General features: G+C 41.0%; 1 protein-coding gene across 6 annotated transcripts in view; it reads left to right on the forward strand.

The window, feature by feature from the left end:
* Positions 1-22,974, forward strand: part of ntm (neurotrimin) — a 225,758-nt gene that overhangs the window by 130,634 nt on the left and 72,150 nt on the right. For 2 of the 6 annotated variants that reach the window (XM_042091227.1, XM_042091228.1), the window contains exon 1: positions 7,537-7,989. In XM_042091227.1, the coding sequence (XP_041947161.1) occupies positions 7,685-7,989 (305 nt within the window). In that variant the 5' untranslated portion in view covers positions 7,537-7,684. Of the gene's footprint in view, positions 1-7,535; positions 7,990-22,974 lie in introns of those variants that run through there. The other 4 variants (XM_042091225.1, XM_042091226.1, XM_042091229.1 and 1 more) reach the window with 3 other exon arrangements.

The raw sequence follows: 22,974 nt of genomic DNA on the forward strand, positions 1-22,974 counted from the left end.
TCAATCTCAGACTCATTTCATCAGTAGAGGCCATTTATTTGGGTTTTCTTCAAGCTGAAGCATTTGCAGTACTGTAAATGCATTAATCTGCATTATTAACATTCAGGTCAAGAGACTGAGAGAGAAGAAAGAGATAGAGAGAGATGAAGAAGAGTGAGAGAGTGAGAACATTTATCACCAACTTCTTCCCCCACAATTGCAGTCTTTCAGTGACATTGTGATGTTCTCTTGGCTGCATGGGATTTACCATCAAAGACTGTTAATCATGAGGAGCCACCTCTCATGCGCTGCTTATGTGGGATTGCAAGGCTTAATGCCAAGCTCACACCTCCATCTAAGTTTATGAGTTGTTGTGGTTTCAGCCCTGGAACGCACTTGTAAACAACTCCTGTGTGTGTATGTGTATGTGTGTGTGTGTGTGTGTGTGTGTGTGTGTGTACATACAGTAGTGTGAACACCAGTGGCTGGATGTTTTTTTGCGGGGAAGCCTTCAAAATGTTGTGGGCGAAAGTGACAGTGTGCATGAGGTGTGTGTGTGTGTGTGTGTGTGTGTGTGTATTTTTGTTTGTGTGTGTGTGTGTGTGTGGGGGGGGGGGGGGGGGGGGCACTCTTATCACTGGCAACCAGAACAGATATTGCCATAATAGCCGGGTAAACATTTTCACCAGCTACAATTTCAGAACTCATGACGAGAAAGTGTTACGCCGCAGTGAGAGCATGGCCTAAGCTCATTCCATCTTGCACACAAACACACACACATACATACACTTATACACTCATACACACAAACACACAGACACACATACACTTATACACTCATACACACAAACACACAAACACACACACACGCATACACTTATACACTCATACACACAAACACACATACACTCATACACACATACACACATACACACATACACTTATACACTCATACACACAAACACACATACACACATACACACAAACACACAAACACACATACACTCATACACACATACACACATACACACATACACTTATACACACAAACACACATACACTCATACACACAAACACACATACACACATACACTTATACACTCATACACACAAACACACATACACTCATACACACAAACACACATACACACATACACTTATACACTCATACACACAAACTCAGTTTTTTCAGGCAACATTCTAAAGGTTCAAGGTTTGTGAGTCATTGTTTTAGTTCTGAAAAATAAATGGTGCCTAACCTAGTCAGCATAGCCTATAAAATACAATTGGCTTAGGTGCATCATAGGTATATTTCACAATCAGCAGTAATGTTGTTATAGGTGAAAATTGGGAATGATCATTAGTGAGTATACCTTTCAACAAGGCTGATATATATGGTGAATCTGCAGTATGAGCTAGATAGTTGGAAAAAATGGCTTGCCATTACATTCTGCAGTAGTATGTGCTGGATAGTTAGAGAAAATGGCTTGCCATAACCTTCTGCAAAGCTCCCCTACAGCCTAAGTCTTTTACGATTTAAAGATAAAATTAATTTTCTTCAGTATCATCGCTTGGGGAGAGGATAACACTTCAGTTTCTCCTTTTTCCTGAATGATTTTTCAAATGTTTTGGACTGCTGTTCAAGATAACCTTTTATATTAAAAGCATTGATTGGTGTGCTTGATTATTGACTTGTCGTCAACAAAAGTTTCAAGAAATTTAAGTGGATTTAACAATTTTCTTTCAGTATGTAGCACACCTCAGGAAAGGATTGCTGCATGCAAAATTGAGTGTAACAAATCGAGTCTGAATATTAATGCTCTGAATCAGGCAGCCATGGGCAAAACGATAAATAAAGAAAGGTCTCAAACAGACAGTACTGTAAGTACTGCAGATGACCATTGCTGTGTGTTTGGGCCCAGGGAGTTAGAGGCTAAAATGTTGTGCACTAGTCGTCCAGTGATTCAATGTGTACAGTATTTGCAACCTTCATCACCATGCCAATGTATGCCCATGCATTCTGCGTACACAGCGTTGGCAAAATGATATAAGGTATAAAGGAACCACACGGACAGTAGCCTAAACTCTGTTGATGACCATCCCTGTGTGTCTGGGCCTGAGGAGTTCAAGACTGTTGTCTGTGGTTCGACATGTCCAGTATACTTGCACTCTTTACTAGCTCTCATTACTGCACAAAAGAATGTCCAGCATGCTCTCTGTGTGGATTTGGTTTGGATTTCTCTTTCAAACCACAACCACAGATGTTCAAACATTCTGAGACACCTCTGAATACTTGAAATAGTTTGTTTACCTCTAATTATTGTTTTTTTTCTTCACGGAGTATAGTGACACCCGGCAATTGTGTCTGGCTGAGTGCAGCAAACTCCTCATCACTTCAAAAGGAAACTTAGCTATGCAGCTTTAAGATAATAGGCCTCCTGATGAAGTCAGTCACGCTGATTAGGTATTTTCATGTCTTAATTGAAAAACACCTCTAGGATGCAAGCCATATTTTTTTTTTTACCCTTTAAGACAACAATATACCGGTACATAGAACTGTGCATATAGGAACATGCATTTACGTATACTCTGCCAGTTTTCCCTCTCTTTATTATTGATTAACAGCAGCATGTACTGTATTCATTTTATCATCATACCATGTATCTAATGGCAATATTGATATTCTGTGGGTGTCAGTCTACCAGTTGAGCAACAAGGACTCATCTGGGCCCTCTTGTTCAAGTGCTCTACTGTTATGATCAAGGCCCTTTAACCATAGATTCCATGCTAATAAGCCCAGTTTTAAGGAGGGAGAGCTACCATCTGGCGAGCATCAGGGAGAACAAACCAGAGAACAGAGCTAGTGAGGTATTCATTTAACTCCTTACTGGACAACATCTACATCTGCTCACTATACGCTGGGCAAGGTGAAGGATTCAAATAAATATTAAAAAATCTAATATATTGAAAAATACTGAAATAATAGCCTAGAAATCTAGACACATCTAGACAATTACATTTGCTGCCAGGGCTAGTCTAGCAACTCTCCGTTGGCTTGTGTGCTCCAGAAATCGAAACTAGATCAGGCCAATAAAATCGTGTATAGAGGCGTTAGGTGGGCTTAACATAATGATTGATGGCAGGGTTGCAACGGTTTGGCTTGAATTCCCTGCTACTTGAAAACAAACTAGATGTACCGCATAGCGGTACAAAATATGACCGCCGCTCAGTCCTGTACATCCGTTCTGCGAAAATAAATCACACTTCAATTTGTCTCCATATTTTACTCCATCCCCCACTCTTGGAACTTTTGTGTATGCTTGTTTGGCATGCCTGAGTGTGTGTGTGCGGCTGCACAGAGAGTAGCCTACTGGTGCTGAAAAGGTGAATAGATTGTAGAATAGCCAAAGAAGATGTAGCATTGTTATAAAACCTTTATCTCTAAACAATCACAAGTAGGTCAGTTCATCACAGTTCATACATTGCAACTGGAGTTACACTTATACTCATACACTTACACCTGTAGGCTACATTGTATTTGGGAAAAGCAAAAGGTATCAGCATAATGTTATTTATTTATTTATTTATTTATTTATATATAAACAAAAACATCTGTCAGTTCCGTGCCGTTTTCAACAGCTATCAAAAACAAAGGTCATTTTTGGATGGATGGATTTTTTGTGAATGTTTCTTCTTCTACATAAGATTTTAGTCATCTTTAGTTCATGTAATACTTTATTGTCAATGCACAAATTAAGTAACAGTAGTCTGAAACGTTATTGTTAATGCACAAATTAAGTAACAGTAGTCTGAAACGAAATGCTGTTTTACATCTAGTGGTGCAAACAACTGACATGTCCAAATGGGCCTTGATGAAATGCGTCGCTAGACTGTTCATACACATTTTAACGGGCCAAAGTTCAAGAGCTGTTGTCCGTTATTGTTCGTGCAAATATAGGCTGATTCATGTTCCCTTGCATTGTGTAACGGAGGTCCATGGCTAGTCTGGCTTTCACCAGACCAACCTCAATCTTTTAAGAAATCAAAAAATAAATAGCGGGCAGATCAGGCTGGGTTCACCAAGCCTAGTCCATAGGCACCCGATATTGTTCACGCTCTGGCTATTCTAAATGCAAAAATGCATCAGGGACAAAACTGTAACTAACACACTACCCTAATAGAAAGCTGTTAGCTTCCCTAAGCTACAGGTAGGCTTATAAGGTAGGCCTATTTACAACATAAATTGTCAATAGGCTATGCTGGCGACACAAATAAAATCTCCTTTGGAAACCAATGGCTTACGCCTTACAGTATCAAGCGGACTTAAACTGCCATATCGTGGCGAAAAGTTGTAATAAAATTCACACAGCTCCATGAGTCAAGGAAAGCGCGAATGAAGTAGCCACTTCTAAATGGGACCCACTACACAATAGCTTAAGGTGTGTTGCTAAAGCAGGCATAATGAAATGAAGGTGTCATGGTTTGGATACTTCACACACACGTGCTTTTTAATTTCACAGACTACAACTACCAAGCTGGAATCAAAGCACATCGATTCCCCTCTCACACCCTGCACGCACTTAAAACAAAATAAACAGGCGTCTCAGTCTCACGCATGTATAGGCAAAACTGTATCAGACCGGTGTAACGTTGGTAAATCTTCCATTGCACAGAATGATTTTTGTAGCACATGCAACAAATGACAGTCGAAAGATACAATTACAGTGCTGCTATCAATTTGCTTGGTATAACCGCATTTATAGTTTTCTACAAATGCAATCAATCAAATTGGCCTCCATCACTCAACCAACGCTAACGGTAACATTACCTAGGTCCTTATTGATATTATAAGATTAACGTACCTGCAGTAAAAACCAAGCATGTCCCATAAACATCCTCAGATTTATTTCGGCTTCAAGAAGAAATGGGAATTACATTTCATGTGAACATCATCCTATCCTTATTAGACGTTCTCTGCGGTAAACTATAGTCCTTGTAGGATGCGTCCATTGTTATTCCAACCCACGTTTAACTTCCAACAAAATTACGTCTCACTGCAACGATGCGCCATCTAGTGGACAAACGACTACTTATCGCCAATACTGGAAATGCAGCCATGATGATGACGATGAATATATACTTTGACTTTCTTTTAATCCTACTGAATTTGTAATTATGTATCGGCCGTTCTAATACCGATAGTATGTGGGTGTGTGCATGTGTATATGTGTGCACCGCCATCTACAGGCCAATGAGTGTACAGTCACTAAATGTACACATAATCTTTTTTTTTAAGACCCCCCCATGGATGAAATTCTACGAAACTTGGCATACCCCCAGAGAATGCCAGGTCAATCATACAAATAAAATGTGGTGCAGTTCTGAACATCTTAACTGAAGATAGGGGCGATTAAAGCAGAATAATATTGCATTTTCATTTTTTACCGGGGGGGGGGGGGGGGGGGGGGGGGTGCAAATCATAATTGATTATGGGCCAGATTGATGTGGGCCCTTGAGACCAACATACCATAAAAGATTCTTCATCCTCGGTGCCACGGTTCAGGTAGTTATTTAGGAAAAACTGCTTTTTTTGCGGTTCGGGGGGCCCAGCACGGGTGGGGAGTGGACCCCGGGGACGAAACGAAATTTTTCCGTAAAAGTCTAGTGGGGCTACATACCCACCAAATTTCATGTGTCCCGGTGGTTCGGTGTCCCGGGTATCGTTGACCAAAAATTCAGGAAGTAGATGACGAAAAAAAAACAAAAAAAAAAAACTTTGACAATCCCTATATGACCGCTTCGCTAGCGGCGGTCATAATAAGATGGATGTTGCTGTTGGCGAACATTGTGACATGAGTTAAGCTTTTATTAAGTTGGCAAACGTTTGAACTAGCCAACTAGCTCCGCTGGTGGGAAACACATGGGACTCATAGCACTGCCGCTGTCCTATTGCGTGCAGAGGGAATTTGAAAGACAACTGATTATCCCGCCCCTCGGACTGAGCACTGCGAATGGTAAGTGCCCAGACCCTTCATTTTAATGTGGGTCTGGCTCATCAGGCTACTGAAATAAGACTATTTAGTCAAAATAAATAAATACTTTATATTAGATGTATGAAAAAAGTATTTCACATGCAGGTAATTATTTCCGATACACCTACAACTCTCTTAACCATGGTTACTTCATTACATTAGTGCAGAAACTGCACAGTTTAATGGACTCAATGGTGTTTGTGGATTAACTTCCATTCATTTCCATCAGGGAATTTAGCAAGGACATGCTACTTCATGCATATAGTTTTTTTTTAGAGCAGACAATTACTCGTCCCCTTTGAATTTGAACGCCCACACCACCCAATGGATGGTGAAGAGCCATGCAAAGGTAGCCTCAGGAGTAGTGAGCTTTCCACTGAGCTGAAACCCTCCCAAACTACAGTACATCTCATGGAGCAGGGAGACACTCAGGAGACACCCCAGAGTCAAATGCTGCCTCTAAGCAAGAAGCAAGTCAGCACCTTAACTGCCTTCTTAACCTTGGCTAAAAATATTATGGACTTAGCTGAGAGTGGATGTGCCTTGCATTATTTTGTAAACAAAACTCTGACTTGAATGTTTAACAAACATTAAAAGATGTTGACTATTATGCCCTTGTATAATTACTGTAATTAATATGCTAAAAAACCCTTGCTATTTGTGCTCAAACATACATATGATGTTACGTTGGCTCAGTGCACTGTTTAATTCAGTGAAAACAAATAGCCTTGATATGCATGGGTGGATAGATACATGGATAGAGTAGCCTAAGAGGTACAGACAATCAACTGACATTAAATGTAACAACATGTGTCCATTCAGACATAGATACCAATTTATATAAACATAGTGTACTTTCTTCTACATTGATGTACAGAATCCCTGTCATGATCTTAGACAAGTGAGGAATTTGCGCACCTGTCCAAGTCCCCCGTTCCCAGACTGTCATGACAGTTCTCGTATGGCTACTGCATAGGGTAAGTGTTATAGGCACGAAAACGTATTCGCTAATATTTTCGTGCTGGTCATTAATTAGCCTAATAGTTCAACTAACAAGACTTTCATTGCTTTTCACCTATCCCTGCTGCCATGACAACGTTGAAGGGTCTACTTTTTCTGTCAAATCATGCGCAAAGTGCACATTCCTTTTTTTTTTCTTTCCTGCAAGTTCAGAACTAGTCTTCTACATTAGCTATTAATAAGACAGCAGATCTGCGGGTAATCACCTACTGTAATCAGCATTGCCCTATTAGACTACCTGTCAACTCTTAAGAGTCCAACTCACATCCTGCCTCAGCGGGATTATATCTGAGGTTGTTATAGCATAACTCTGCGTTTTAGAGAGCCAATCACAAGGAACACTCTTGGCAGTGTTCCTTATTCGCTAATTTTGTCGTTTTAAAGTTTGTACGCTGTTTCGATTTTTTTTCTACTGTACAAAGTGCGTCATTGAAATCGCTTGCGCCGTATTGACTGAACATATATTACATGTCATGTGGTCTTGATGTGTCCCGTCACCTAGCCTACTCCTGCATGAGTACTGAGCATACACCAGCTCTATCGCTGAGGAATTGTGGACATAGCCTATGCCTGGCTTTTCAACAGTCAGTGATCCAACTGCATGGAATGCGCCGGTCATTCAGTCTGGTTGATTTTGTTTATATTTGTTTTTGATGTCCGTCACTCGGATTAACCTCATCATCAAAGGACTTTTCGCCGCCCCGTTTCACTTTTTAAAACGTCCCTATTACAAACTGAATAACGGAATTACCGTGGTGCCGTCCCTGGAAGGATTGCGAAACGAAATGCGTGCCAGTGGATACTTTACCGCGTCTTGCAAATCTTTGACTGTGATGTCGTTCAGACTGCTCTTCCTTCTCCCCGCAGGTTTGCCCGTCTACAGTCAAGGGGATTCCCAGTCCGATAATAAAGTAATGGACAATATTACCGTCAGGCAAGGAGAGACCGTGCTTCTCAGGTAGGTGCTACTTTTGTCTTCTGCATGTTGCTTCGCGTTTTCAAGTCTATTGAGATTAATCGACCAGTCTCCGTACTTTTGTTTCTTTGGAAAAGTGCTTGTTCAGTGAAACGAATATGTGTGGTGATGGTGGCTGATGATGAATAACAGACACTAACTGTGCTGAGGCAGTAAGCCCTACCTAACCTTGATTTTAATGCATGGTTTCTGCAGGCAGATATTGTGTCTATGGCCTTACACCACTGTCATTAGTGATGAGTGTTTTGGGTTTCAAGGTTGCAGGCTTCGTGGGGATTTCTTTGCACAACAATTTATTTTATGTTCATGCTTAGAGCTGTGCTGCTGTTCATCATTTTGAAACATTTCAGTACACACAAATAACATGTCTGCTCTCTCCTCTGCATATAACTATTTATCTTTTCTAACTTTTATTTGTCTAAGAAAACTGACTCGAGACTTGCATAAAGATTAAACATTAGCTTGATTCATTATCATTACATACACTCAAGCCCTATACACGTTATTAGTAGGCTAGCAACAATCATGAAATCTGCATTGACTTTTTAATATCAGTAGCCTACTTACAGTATCCCATCACATAGTTGTTCAGAAGTGCTTGTTGCACTTTTGTATCTATCTCATGCTTTTGAAAGACAGAAGTAAAACAAAACTGTTCATTTGAAAATGTCTGGTAGTTGTGTTGTGAAGTTAAATATAGAAGTCAGTGGTAGCTCTGAGAGAATGGTAATGGAGGAGTGTGCACACAGTAGCCCAGTCAGCTGGGGAGCAGTAGAGGCCTTTGTTTTCCTCCAAATGCAAATTAGAGAGGGGGAGAGAGAGGGGGGTGATGGAGAGAGAGAGAGGAGGGGGGGCAGTTGAGGAATTTTCTTCTTGTCTGGTACACAAAATCCACATTATCTTACAGAATTAATGGTCAACACAACCGGTAACATATGTCAAGATCTGAGGTCTAATGAAAGGGATTACTCTTTTCAAGTCAAATCAGAAGGATTTAAAATGACACATTATGTCTTTGAAGGTGTGAGAGTAATCAGACTAAATCAAGCTGAACTTCTTCTGGAGGCGAGGCACTGTACCATTTTCCATGTTTTGACTTCACAGCATGTGGCGACATGCTTTTTGCTCTTCCTCTACTGTACATACCTGACAAGGAGGAGGCAGCAAGCCACAGAACAGAGGAAGCTCTTTCCGAGTGTATTTGTATCCAATATCTTTGTAGTCGTAACAGTGCAACTGTGCCACACAGCACCCCTTTCAACAGAGTGCATAGAAAGTTATGCTTTCTTAATGCGTAGTCTCTTGCTATTCCCCTGACACCAGACTGTCAACTTCCTTCATACCACCAAAACTTTTCCTCCCTGGGTGCTTGGTGTAGTTGTCATAGCTGCCTCTGTGTGATTTTTGCACCGGATGTGCACCTAGCTGCTTGTTAAAGTCGCCTGGAAATGTTATCTGTCAATGCTTCTATATGCTCTTCCGTACCCTTTAGACACAGAAAAAAAGGGGGGGGGGGGGTAAATCTGATGCCACTGCCACTTTGTTAGTATGACAGACTGTCCAAATAGAATAAAAATCTCATTGCAAACACAGTGCTCCTTATGCAGAGTCTGAACAAGGGGGAAGGAGAGTGTATCATGGATACACTGTAATCGCCCAGAGTTATGTGCTGGGATAGGAGATGTATCAGGCGTCGTAGATCACATCTGTGGTAGAGAAAAGCAGTGTGTTTGTGTGTGTGTTTGTGTGTGACTCAGCTGTGCTTGTTTTGCTGCAGTGCCAGTTTTATTCAGATTCCAATACATCTCGGTGGTCCTCGGTGGCAGGATGAGCCTTTTGAGTGCGTTTTCACTGACGCTGAGTTGGATGTCTATTGCAGAGGTTGGTCTCTTTGCTGTGAGTGAGGACATCATGTTTTCACCGAGGGGAATAGAGCTCTCTTTACTGCCTAAAGCCAGCGGAGGTGGTGTTATTAATAAGAGAGAGCTTTTCTGTGAAAGCCAAAATAAAAAGTGTCCAAAAACATGTCCTTTAGCTACCTATTGGGATAAATTTCTCCTGACATTCTGGATTTACATCGTTCAGAATTGGACAAATTTGTCCAATTACACAAATACAAATTAGTTGTATGTCAACACAACAAATTGCTATCTTTGTTTATTATAGTTGTTTTTCTCCATGAATATAACACTGATCTGATGTAGGCCTACAATATATTCTGGCCACCTGTTTATACGTTGACATCCAGCATATGTGTCATCCTCATCATTGACTTCTGCTTAACTGGCCATTTGAGCAGCGGGGCAGCCAGACACAGACACACATAGACACTAAAAACAACATGATTTGGGGGGAAAAAAAGGAATGGAACAAATAGCAGACAGCAGCACACCCAGACAGGGCACTGGGGGAAACCGGGTTGGTGTGGATGGAGGGCTTTTTGGGGGGGGGGGGGGTAGGAGGGAAAGGGAGGAATCCTGGAGTGGACCACATACTGATTAAAACGGGGATGAGGTCTGAGTTGCTGACACTCTCACTTAGGTGCTGGGCCGAGGCGAGGCGACAACATCCGCTGCCAGACAGCAGAGCTACCAGCGGGTCCTCTTTGTTCCCCTTCTCTCTCGCTCTCACACGGCTGTGTGTTGCTGCCCCACAAGCCGTTGCACTGTAATAGCATGTGTTTATTTTTGTAATCCTGTATCTCGGCTGATTTGTTTTAGGAGGAGACTGCTTCTCAAGTCAAGGCGGGTAACAGCAGCATGTGCGTCACATGCATTAATATTAAACTGAGAGCTTTTGATGTCATTGGTTGGTAAACTCTGACTTTATCTCAGATGCTGCGCAATTCACACCTCACAGTTTTTCTCGGTTACATACTGCTTATTTTCCTGTTTCAGTCGTGTTATGTCCATCGTTTACCCTCGTTTTCTTACGGCTGTTATTATGTTTAATGGATTATTAGATGGTGAGATTAAACGTTAAAGGATTTGAACAGGATGTGGATATTTTATGATTATTTTATGTCATTGTGTGCTCAGAAACTCAGGGAGGTTAAGAGAGATGTCTTCAAAAGAGGAGCACATCCCAGGTGAAGCCTTGACAGGAAGAGAGAAAATGAGAGAGAGATTTGATTTCTTGAGAAATGTGAAATGTTAAAGATTCTCTTTGTAATTTCTGCTCCTTGCACCTTGCGTCAGGTTGCTTTGATATCACCACATATCACACGTTGTATTTTTAACGGCACAATCTAAAAAGCACGGTGTGACTGGCACTGTGGCATGGTTAACCAAGGGGTGTAAATGCACTTGTAACATTTTGAAATGACTTTCGAACTCCAGCGATTTTGAAAGTTATGTGGAGTCAACCAGTGGATTTAGCTCAAAAATACCCCATTCTTAGTGCCATCCCAAGTGATACCGTCATTTACAAAATTCTGTAATTACTTGAGAACCACTTCCACAGATAGCAGGTGATTTTAGACCAGATGTAATCCTGATCTAGCACTGCTATGGATTGGGACCAGGCCAGGGCCCAAAACATCTATGAGCAGTGAGCATTTTAATTAGGCAGGAGTCTTAATCCTTCCCTAGCCAAAGAGGCTAATAGGGGTGGTGAGTATATTTGGCGTCTGTGGTACTAAAAGGATGAGAGTTGTAGACCTCTCCTGAATGGGACACCAGTCCATTAACACCCAGCCCAAACTGGGACCAATTTACAGCCGGGTTCACCAGCAACCTCCAGCAACCTTCTGGTTGCCAGCTGAACCCTTGAGAGCACTGAGCTATGCCCTCTGCAAACTAGGAAGGACTCTGGCTAAAATCCTTTTTCATCATTAACAACACTCATGATAGAACTAAATGTTTTGGGACATCATTGATCTCTACCAGAGTGTATCTCTTTGGGAATGGCATGATTGAAGTTATACACTGAACACTTTATTTTTTTCAATTATGTGCACATCTGATCTGTAACCATAGTGATGCAGTACAATATATGTAATTTAGTGCAATACATAAATATATCTTTAAAATCAGCTCAGTAAAAACCTTTGCGATTGGTCCATGCTGTGTTCATGATTTATTGTGATTGTTTTCCTTTGAAAAGAGAAGAGAAGCTAATTACAGATATGTTCCCTGAGAGGCACACTCTTCTAACCCTGCTGGTGACAGACAGCTGTTGCTTGGCTAGTTTTTACGGTGAGAGTGAGAGACTAATGTCTGGGGCACCTCATTTTCACGCTCTGGCAAGGAACCAAGCGGTTCCACATGGCCACTTCACCACCAGGCTCCCTTCATGGTGAGCTGGTCATTGGTTTTCACACATTGGTTTTTTTGAGGTGCATGAGATGACTCTTATTCAAATATACCCATGTTGTTCATCAGCGCTGAGAGTGTATGTGGAGTGTTTGGAGATTAAGCCTGGCATGGTATTTTGAAGACTGCGGAAGCACCAAAAAAAATGGAGGGGGGGGGGGTACGAGAATGGTTACATTATCGTGTTTGTGCAAGGTTCCCCTCACTCCATCTTTTGTATTTAAAGCATGGGATCCACTTGGCCAAGCTTAAGTGAGGCATTCCAGTTTTGCTGACGGCATTATTGTGAGGCGAAGCAAATTACATGTTTTTGAAGCTCATCATTTCCTATTGAGAGCAGAGAATGGCCACTTGTTCTGACAAAACAAAACATACCATGCCAAATGATATAAACAGAAAATTGCCGGTCTTGACAAAAAGCAATGAAACGCAGTTTCGCTGGCAATAGCTTTGATTACTCCGTTTCCGGCATATGCCTAGGAAGCAGCTTGGCCTACATTCATCCGCACCTCTTTGTGTATGAATATAATCTCATATCTCCCGTGGATTACAGCAAGGGGGATGCACTAAACTGTGTTTTGCACGAGCAATTTCTTTATGATTTCCCTTTTTTTGCCAATCCTTTTTTAAAATTTATTGAAATTGCATTGATTTGGAGCTGTTTTTTAGGCAAACATGTGTTATGCTATTCAGTGAATCCATGTAAGTCTTGATTGCCGTTAAAAAGACATGAACATGTGCTATTTTACAATTGATTTAACCATGCCAGAATTCAAGAAGACACACGAGTGTAAAAGTGTACAAGTGCCCATTGTGGTTTGTAAAACATAATACAAGCTCATCTCTATTTGGTCACTGATAGCAAAACCAAGACAAACATTTAGTCTTGGATCAACTAATGTCAAAATATCGGAACATAGAAACATATACTGTATGTTGTATGAAGCTCACTGCAGTTTTTAAACAGCACTATCCTCAGTTCCACATTTTTCTTTTTTTGCAATACCTTCACTTCAGACAGTATTTGACAAGGCACGGGGGAGGATAGAGACCACATTAGCCACAGTGAGAGTAGTCCCTTCAGGGCCTGCTAGCGTAACAGGTTTTTACCATGTTCCTGGCTGAGTTCTCCCTTTCTAACACACAGTCTTTCCTCCGTATAGCCATACAAGAGCTATGATATTACATTAAATGTTTGATGGAGCCAAGTACTTTAGCACAGAGAGGGAAATTGGGTTTGCCATGTTGCTGGACTGGTGCGGTGCTTGTGAAGGAGTGCTGGCTGGACACAGGTGTGTAGTTTATGGGGTGCTTCGGCGCAGCCTACTTAGATGTGTTTTGGATTAGTGCCCAGGAATTAGGCATGAGAGACAGGTTGCTTGGGATAATGTGCTTAAGGGTCTCAGCTCCTCCTCCTCCCACTACTCGTCAGAGCAAGGTTAAAACTGAGTTCTCTCTCTCTCCCTCTCTCTCACACACACAATGTCTTTCTCCTTCTCTTTCTTTCTCTTGCTCGCAAACACACACACACACACACACACACACACATACATGCACACATACACATACAATACCACATTGACAACACAAACACAAGAATAAAACATTATGATAACCTAAATTCATTGCGCACATTTGTGAGCTTGTGGTATATTTGTTTTCGTCCAGAATGACTCTTCATTGATTTTGAACTTCCTACCCTATGCACTACTTAAAGGGACTCTTAAAAGTGCACATTGTGCATAACTTGAGAACATTATCATTTGTTTCTCTTCTGAGTTGAATGAGAATACTCTTGAGGTGGCTATATTTAGCTCGAGTCACTGCATGAGTTATGTCTCAATGCAAGGCAATTTGCTAAAAGAGTTCAAACTCCTTACATTTGCTTCTCTGGGGAGGATACACGATTGCAACCGTCACTGGCGGTGATCTGTCAAAAGATAAGCAGGAATGAGATGGTATTTAACAGGTAACTCTTCACAAATGGTATTTAGATTGCCACCAACAGAGGCAATGTGGTTATTCTCCTGTGGTACAGAGAGAGTCTGGAGATTATGGTCTCGGAAATGTTCAAAGCAGTGGCAGTGTCACACAGAGCTAAGCAGGAGTTTCTCTCTGCAGCAGCACCTCCTCCTTCAGCTATTGTACCTGAAAGCATGAAAACACACACACACACACACACACACACACACACACAATCCCCTGGTTCCCCAAGAAGACGTGAAATATATATTAAAATGAGGCACATACTTTGACTCTGAACTTCAGAATGAGTCTGTCTCCAGAGAATGTTGCTGTTTGGCATCATCGCTTCTGCTAAACGTCTTACCTATTTACCTGTTAACATGTCATATAAATTCTGTATAGTGTTGTTATTTATGTTGATACCATGTACCAATCCGTGCTCTATTCTTTCTTCTCTGCAATAACGTGGTGGCAAAGAGACCACACTGATTAACAAACTGTCTACTGTTGACACCCACATGCTTCTACAGCTGAGACTGGCAGTCGACTACGAGAGGGTTTGGGTGCTAAATTATACATTTGCAGCATGATGCTAGTAGTATCTAAAGGGCATTTTTTCTGCCTCTGGGACCAGGAGTTAGGTGAACTATTTCATGCATTTTTCTGTGTGATTTTAGAAGCAATCCCTGGGTTTGGACCCCAGCAGGGTCTCACCTCAGATATGGTGTAACTTTTAGTCTCATTGACTAGTAGTCTGGGGAGCATACTGTAGTATGTAAAGCTCATTTTGAAATCGATGTGTTTATTGTTTATTAAGTGTGTGTGTGGATGGTGTGTGTGTGTGTCTGTAGGTGTGTGTGTGTGTGCATTGGGGATAGTGAGTGGACGTTAATGAGTTCCCTGTATCTGGAGAGGGGAGAGGAGATTGTATATTGTATCTACTGTAATTATTACACGGCTCTTCACAAGGCAAGTAGAACGCTCCATTGACTTGAATGGGATTTCCCAAAGTTCTAGCGGTCATTGTTTCTTGGGAAAGGACCTCTGAAAAAAATAATGACCGATGTCAATGGCAACGGAGTTTGTGCTTCAAATTCAGGTCTTTCATATCACTACGCAAGGACTGGAACTTCATTCAAAAGTGAAAGCAGACGGTTGATCAGCTGTGTTCTAAAGAATGTTTGATTCAAGTTGAGTACAGTTGGAGTCTCTGGGAGCCCAAGGAGGATAAGGGAATGAAGTTGATTTGAGGATAGCACGAGGGTTGGTCATGTTCCCTCACCTTTTGCTATGGTAGGCGGTTGTACCTACCGGGTCTTCACCCACAGTGCAACGTTTCTCCTTCTGAGACTAGGAGCATGGGGAGTGATATCATATATTTTTCTGTGTAAAATTAGCAGCATTCTGTTAGCCGATTGAGTGGAGAGAGGCTGTGGCCCCAGTGAGCTCAGAGGCAGAGTTTGTGCCTGGAGCATATAGTCGCATAATAATACACTCACGGTATAGTGTTGTTGTGAGCTCCTGTGGCTGTTTAAAGTTGCAGGATGAAAGTGTGCGAAAAGAGCATGTATTACACTTGCACATCTCGAGAGAGAGCTTCTTTTCAGCTTATCATATTTTTTTTTTCCTAAAACACTTGCCTTTTTACCTACCTTAAGCGCATAGCGCAGTGCTTCTGGGTTCTTATTAAAAAATCATCCAGGTCGTAAAACAACACTACTTTCACCAGTTGTTGAACCCGGCTGCTTTCCAAAGGAATGACGCAGTCTGTATTTTAAGGTCACTGGGAAGTGGGAAATAATAGCCTCAACAAGTTTGAATCAATCTGGAATTTCCACATCATAGTAAGTCCTCAAAGGACAGGGACTGTGGGAGAGGGACTTAAAGTGATTCAGCCAGATTCTTTTAATCAGTCTGTTCTTGGAGCGTGACACCTTTACTGTAGACCCATACAGCTCCCACCGCTTTTGCTTCCTGATCAATGAAGACAGTGAATAAGGATGCGACAGATCCCATGCCACATACTTTTTTCCATTTAATTTATTTTCTGTTTTTTTTTTTACCCTTTTTGCTTTCTTTTCTTTCTCTTTGCTCTCCTCTTTTTATCTCTTTTTTTTCTGCTGAAAATAAAGACCATTGAAGGAGGTTGCAGTATTTCAAATATTTCGTGTCTAGTGGATTCTTCTGAGGTTTTCATAAAGAATTTCAGAAAAGTATGGAAACAACATGCATCTGACGTGCAAACACAGTAAACCTATGTGGATTTTTTCCTCTAGCTCAACATTGCAATGCATTTGATGGAAGTTGGAAGAATCTGCACTGTAGTGATGTTGACTGTGTTTGATTGTCCTTTCTAGAGATGCTGCTATACACTCCCAGGTATTGACAGTGAATCAAGCCTCAGAGACAGAAGATGGCTGAGGATACTTTCATATGTAAATCTTGTTTACAGTATTGCTTGCGCTGTGCTATTCTTAAAATAACCATCTAGGCAATACTTACATTGAGTTTACGTTCGAGGTTTGGTAGATTGAATCTGCTCTTTCAATTCTGAAACAGCTACTCAGTACTGAAAATTAGCTGAAAGTACTCCATTACACATTGGATACAATAACACATTAACAATAACACAACCTATAACCAAAGACAAAGTGTCTTAGCATTCACTGGTATTACTAGAAACACTGGAGTTAATGATGTCAATACTCTCTCACCAACAGAGTTAAAAAATCTGAATCTACCATGGTGAGATGTCAAATGTTTAGTTAATGGTGCATCTTTTCTAGTTTGCATGTGCAAATGAAGTATTAAACAACTGGTTGTTCCCCAATTAATTTACGTGTTTGCTTATTTTGTAATTTACTAAACACTGTTGTAATTGGAAAGATCCAAATGAAGGGTTCAATGAAAACATTGCCGAGGAAATCTCATTAAAACTCACAATCAAGAACAACAACAAAACTGGAACAAGAAACAAACTATTTTCTGCTGACAATCCCCACAACTTTGGCAGTCCTTCTCCAGGTGGTGAGTGGATGCTCACATTTGACTCTCCCGGAAGCAGTCACCTGTGGAATTCTCTGGGGAGAGATCAGCATAGTCTCGTTTTTGACAGGCCAAACTGTGACTCCTGCTGTGAGGAGTTCATGTCTTACTGTCTGAGTTGCATTTCAATATTTATGAGACCTCCTTATGGCTTATTCAGAACTGAAACACACGTCTGAACTTCACGCCTTAAATCTGTGGTCAGCTGTCAGGAGTTGGAGCGGACAAAGCATGTCTTGTTACGCCCAGTTTCACACAGAACAATTAGACCGATAACGGTCATATTAAATTGCTTTGTGTTTGAATTCACAGAATTAATTACCGATAGTTAAGATGAAGACATTTCAAAATAGGGGAGACCGATACAGTTTTAACACTTTGTATTTTGCCTTTGCTCATTTGAACCTTTTATCTTTCATCTCCCAAATTCACGCACATTTGCCTTACTAAAGTAACATTTACGGCAATAGTCATGTATTCAGGGTTCCCACGGGTCATGGAATTTCTGGAATATCATGGAATTTTAGAAAGTCTATTCAGGGGATTTTATCAGTCAGGGAACTTTATAACTGTTGGGGCATAGTCATGGAATATCAGGGAATTTTGTTGTAGCAGTTTAAACTTGCCAAAATACATTAATACAAATATATTTCCACACAGAATTGGTGTATATCTGGTATTAGCTTTACTGCTTGCTTGTGTAGCCCAACTGTGTTTATTTAATAGCCTACCTATTTATTCATCTCCTGCTCTAAAAAAGTAAAAGATTCTTGAACGCTACGCAGGTGCTCTGAAATCATTGGTCGGTACAGTATATTGTACTATTCATTATATAGTAAGTCATGGAAATTCAGGGGAAAGTCATGGAATTTTACATTTGACTTAGAGTGGGGAACCCTGTGTATTACTTAAATACACTAGTTACCAGTCTCCCCTATTTGCAATATGTAATATGTAAAGGGATATTAAAACTGATTTAAAACATAGAAACACCAGCCATGTTAGTGGAAATGGAAACTATACCTCCAGCAGCCGTGGCCTACTGGTTAGCACTTGGGACCTGTAACCGGAGGGTTGCCGGTTCGAACCCCGACCAGTAGGCACGGCTGAAGTGCCCTTGAGCAAGGCACTTAACGCCTCACTGCTCCCTGAGCGCCGATGTTGTTGCAGGCAGCTCACTGCGCCGGGATTAGTGTGTGCTTCACCTCACTGTGTGCTGTGTGTGTTTCACTAATTCACGGATTGGGATAAATGAGACCAAATTTCCCTCACAGGATCAAGAGTATATATACTTAAGTCATGATTTTAATCTTCTGCTTGCCCTTGAGGTCACATACTATTCATCATGTCTGCAATATAGTATGTGTTGCACTTGTTTTGGAGATTATTGTTCATTATTGTTTGACCCACATACCAAAGAGGCATGCCAATGACACAAGTCTAAATCACTACGAATTGCTCTCTCTCTCTCTCTCTCTCTCTCACACACACACACACACACACACACACACACACACACACACACACACACACAGTCCCAAGTTTTTTCTGTATCACCATCTCTTTGTCTACTGTACCTCACCCTTTCTTTGTCTTTGTGTGTATATTCTGTGGTTTGTCTGTTTGTATATTTATTACCAAGTGAGTAACAGTAGATCAATGGACTCAGCACTGCTACCATGACAGTAATCTAATTACTACTTGCATGGTGGGCCTCCCAGTTACTTTATTATAATCCTTTGCTCATGATCATAACTTTGGGGATCTCAGCCACTGGGGGTTACATAAACAAGCCCCACACAGTTAGATTCAGATCCAAACCTGAACCTGAGTATGGCAGTATGAAGTATGGCATACTGATACTGTATATGTTAAGGGGGATGAACAAAATTACATTACACACCCCTCTACTCCAAACCTGAACCTGAGGCACAATGGTGTTGAGGAAGAAGATGGTTGAACTATATGTGCCCTTTTCTCTTAAACTGGTGATATACAGAGCAACGTTTTGATCAATGGTGCTTGGCAGTTGACAGTATTGTTGAATATTGTTGTTCTGGTATGTTTCCCATTGATATTGAGCAGCAAAATTGTATGATTGTCCAATAGAGTCCCGAAGTGTGACGTAGCGTTTCCATGATGGCAGAATCACTGGATCTAAACAAACTTTCGAAGTGGCATAAATAGCATTGAATGTAGACATGTGGCATCATTTCTAGCTAATAAAAATAAATATATTCATTTAAACGTAGGCAGCAGCTTAGTCACATAACACGGATTCCCTGGCAGGTGTAATAGAAAGAAACAAAATTCCAGTGGATATTTCACGTCTTCTCAAAGACTGGCGGCTGTTAAGAGCGACGTTTTTTGCCAAAAAAATAAAGCCAAAACACGACCGTGAATTTAAGGATTTTAACCGCATGCTGTGAAGTTACAGGTCTCTTTTACGGGGAAACCCATGCTAAAATAAAACTCTGTAGTCATGAATTTGATCGTGTTGGTATGAATATATGTTGTAGTATGTGATTCCTACAGTGTAAAAAAATATATTAATGTTGGCGGGGAATAACGGACACCAAAACCAACAAAGATATATTTAGGGTTCTTTATAGGATATATGGAAAAAGGATCTTTAGAAAGGATATATAAGTACAAAACAAAATTAAGCTCTGTAGCTCTCAATGTGGTCCAATACAAAAGCCCAAACAAAAGAAAATGTTTTCACTTCTGTCTTCTACAAGTGTATAGAAAATAGAACCAATGTTCAATCTCCAGCAACTAGTGTTTCATTAACTAGATGTACCGCATAGCGGTACAAAATATGACCGCCGCTCAGTCCTGTACATCCGTTCCGCGAAAATAAATCACACTTCAATTTGTCTCCATATTTTACTCCATCCCCCACTCTTGAAACTTTTGTGTATGCTTGTTTGGCATGCCTGAGTGTGTGTGTGCGGCTGCACAAAAAGTAGCCTACTGGTGCTGAAAAGGTGAATAGATTGTAGAATAGCCAAAGAAGATGTAGCATTGTTATAAAACCTTTAAAATCTCTAAACAATCACAAGTAGGGCAGTTCATCACAGTTCATCCATTGCAACTGGATTGATGAAAGGTCACTTACACCTGTAGGCTACATTGTATTTGGGAAAAGCAAAAGGTATCAGCATAATGTTATTTATTTATTTATTTATTTTTATGTATTTATAAACAAAAACATCTCTGTCAGTTCCATGCCGTTTTCAACAGCTATCAAAAACAAAGGTCATTTTTGGATGGATGGATTTTTTGTGAATGTTTCTTCTTCTACATAAGATTTTAGTCATCTTTAGTTCATGTAATACTTTATTGTCAATGCACAAATTAAGTAACAGTAGTCTGAAACGTTATTGTTAATGCACAAATTAAGTAACAGTAGTCTGAAACGAAATGCTGTTTTACATCTAACCAGTGGTGCAAATAACTGACATGTCCAAATGGGCCTTGATGAAATGCGTCGCTAGACTGTTCATACACATTTTAACGGGCCAAAGTTGAAGAGCTTTTGTCCGTTATTGTTCGTGCAGAGATAGGCTGATTCATGTTCCCTTGCATTGTGTAACTGAGGTCCATGGCTAGTCTGGCTTTCATCAGACCAAGCTCAATCTTTTAAGAAATCAAAAAATAAATAGCGGGCAGATCAGGCTGGGTTCACCCCGATATTGTTTAATTTTCCGATTGAGATATATACACGCTCTGGCTATTCTAAATGCAAAAATGCATCAGGGAGTTATGACAAAACGGTAACTAACAAACTAGATCCTAATAGAAAGCTGTTAGCTTCCCTAAGCTACAGGTAGGATTATAAGGTAGGCCTATTTACAACATAAATTGTCAATAGGCTATGCTGGCGACACAAATAAAATCTCCTTTGGAAACCAATGGCTTACGCCTTACAGTATCAAGCGGACTTAAACTGCCATATCGTGGCGAAAAGTTGTAATAACATTCACGCAGCTCCATGAGTCAAGGAAAGCGCGAATGAAGTAGCCACTTCTAAATGGGACCCACTACACAGTAGCTTAAGGTGTGTTGCTAAAGCAGCCATAATGAAATGAAGGTGTCATTGTTTGGATACTTCACACACACGTGCTTTTTAATTTCACAGGTTACAACTACCAAGCTGGAATCAAAGCACATCGATTCCCCTCTCACACCCTGCACGCACTTAAAACAAAATAAATAGGCGTCTCAGTCTCACGCATGTATAGCAAAACTGTGTCAGACCGGTGTAACGTTGGTAAATCTTCCATTGCACAGAATGATTTTGTAGCACGTGCAATAAATGACAGTCGAAAGATACAAACAGTGCTGCTATCAATTTGCTTGGTATATATAGTTTTCTACAAATTCAATCAATCAAATGGGCCTCCATCACTCAACCAACGCTAACGGTAACATTACCTATGTCCCCTGGGACGAAATTAAATTTTTCCGTAAAAGTCTAGTGGGGCTACATACCCACCAAATTTCATGTACCCCGGTGGTTCGGTGTCCCGGGTATCAATGACCAAAAATTCAGGAAGTAGATGACGGGAAAAATTCTTGAATTGTGTGCATGTGTGCGTGTACAAGTTTATGTTTATGTGTGTGGGTGTGTGTGTGTGTGTGTGTGTGTGGGTGTGTATGTGTGTTTGTGCATGTGCATGCATGCGTACATATGTCTACTGTGTGAGTATGTGTCATACGTATGATTACTGTAAATGTATGTGTGTGCGTGTATATCTGTTTATGCACATGTGTGCACATGGAATGGGTTAACATGACCCCTGGCGGCATACATACGGAAAAAAAATTGTCATCCTAGGCCCTACAGTTCTCAAGATATTCACAGAGAACTGTGTCTGCCCTACCCTCCTTTCGGGGGGTCCAGTCCTGCGGGGGGGCTACAGATCAAAACGAAAAATGACGGTTCCATGCTATCTATGTGGGGGTACATGCCCACCAAGTTTTGTGTACCCCGGTCTTTCAGTGTCCCGGGAATCCTTGTTGGTGTACCTCACTAAATGTACACATAAATTATTTTATTGTAAGGCCCCCCATGAACGAAAGTACACAAAACCACCTACAGGCCAGTTGGTGTATAGTAACATAAATTAATTTATTGTGTGGCCCCCCATGAACGGAATTCCACAAAACTTGGCGTGCATACAGAGGGTGTCATAATGATCCTACACTTCCAATTTCGTGCAGTTTTGACTATGTTAGGTCACAGATACCTTCAATTACAACACCTCATTTTTACTTTTTTGTGTTTAACTAGGTGGCGCTATACATGAAATGAGTGGTTATGGAATGGGTTGACATGGCCCCTTGAGATCAACATACAAAAAAAATGGTCCTCCTAAACCCTACGGTTTTCGAGATATTCACAGAAAACTGTGTCTGCCCTACCCTCCTTTTGGGGGGTCCAGTCCAGCGGGGGGGCTACAGATCAAAACAAAAACGATGGTTCCATGCTATCCCTGTGGGGTTACATGCCCACCAAGTTTCGTGTACCCCGGTCTTTCAGTGTCCCGGGAATCATTGACGGAAATTTGGGCATGCGAAAAAGAAAAAAAAAGAAATCTGACTAAACCTATATGACCGCCGCTTCGCTGCGCGGCGG

Source organism: Alosa sapidissima, chromosome 5 (genome assembly GCF_018492685.1).
Source record: "Alosa sapidissima isolate fAloSap1 chromosome 5, fAloSap1.pri, whole genome shotgun sequence".
Classification (NCBI taxonomy): Eukaryota; Metazoa; Chordata; class Actinopteri; order Clupeiformes; family Clupeidae; genus Alosa; species Alosa sapidissima.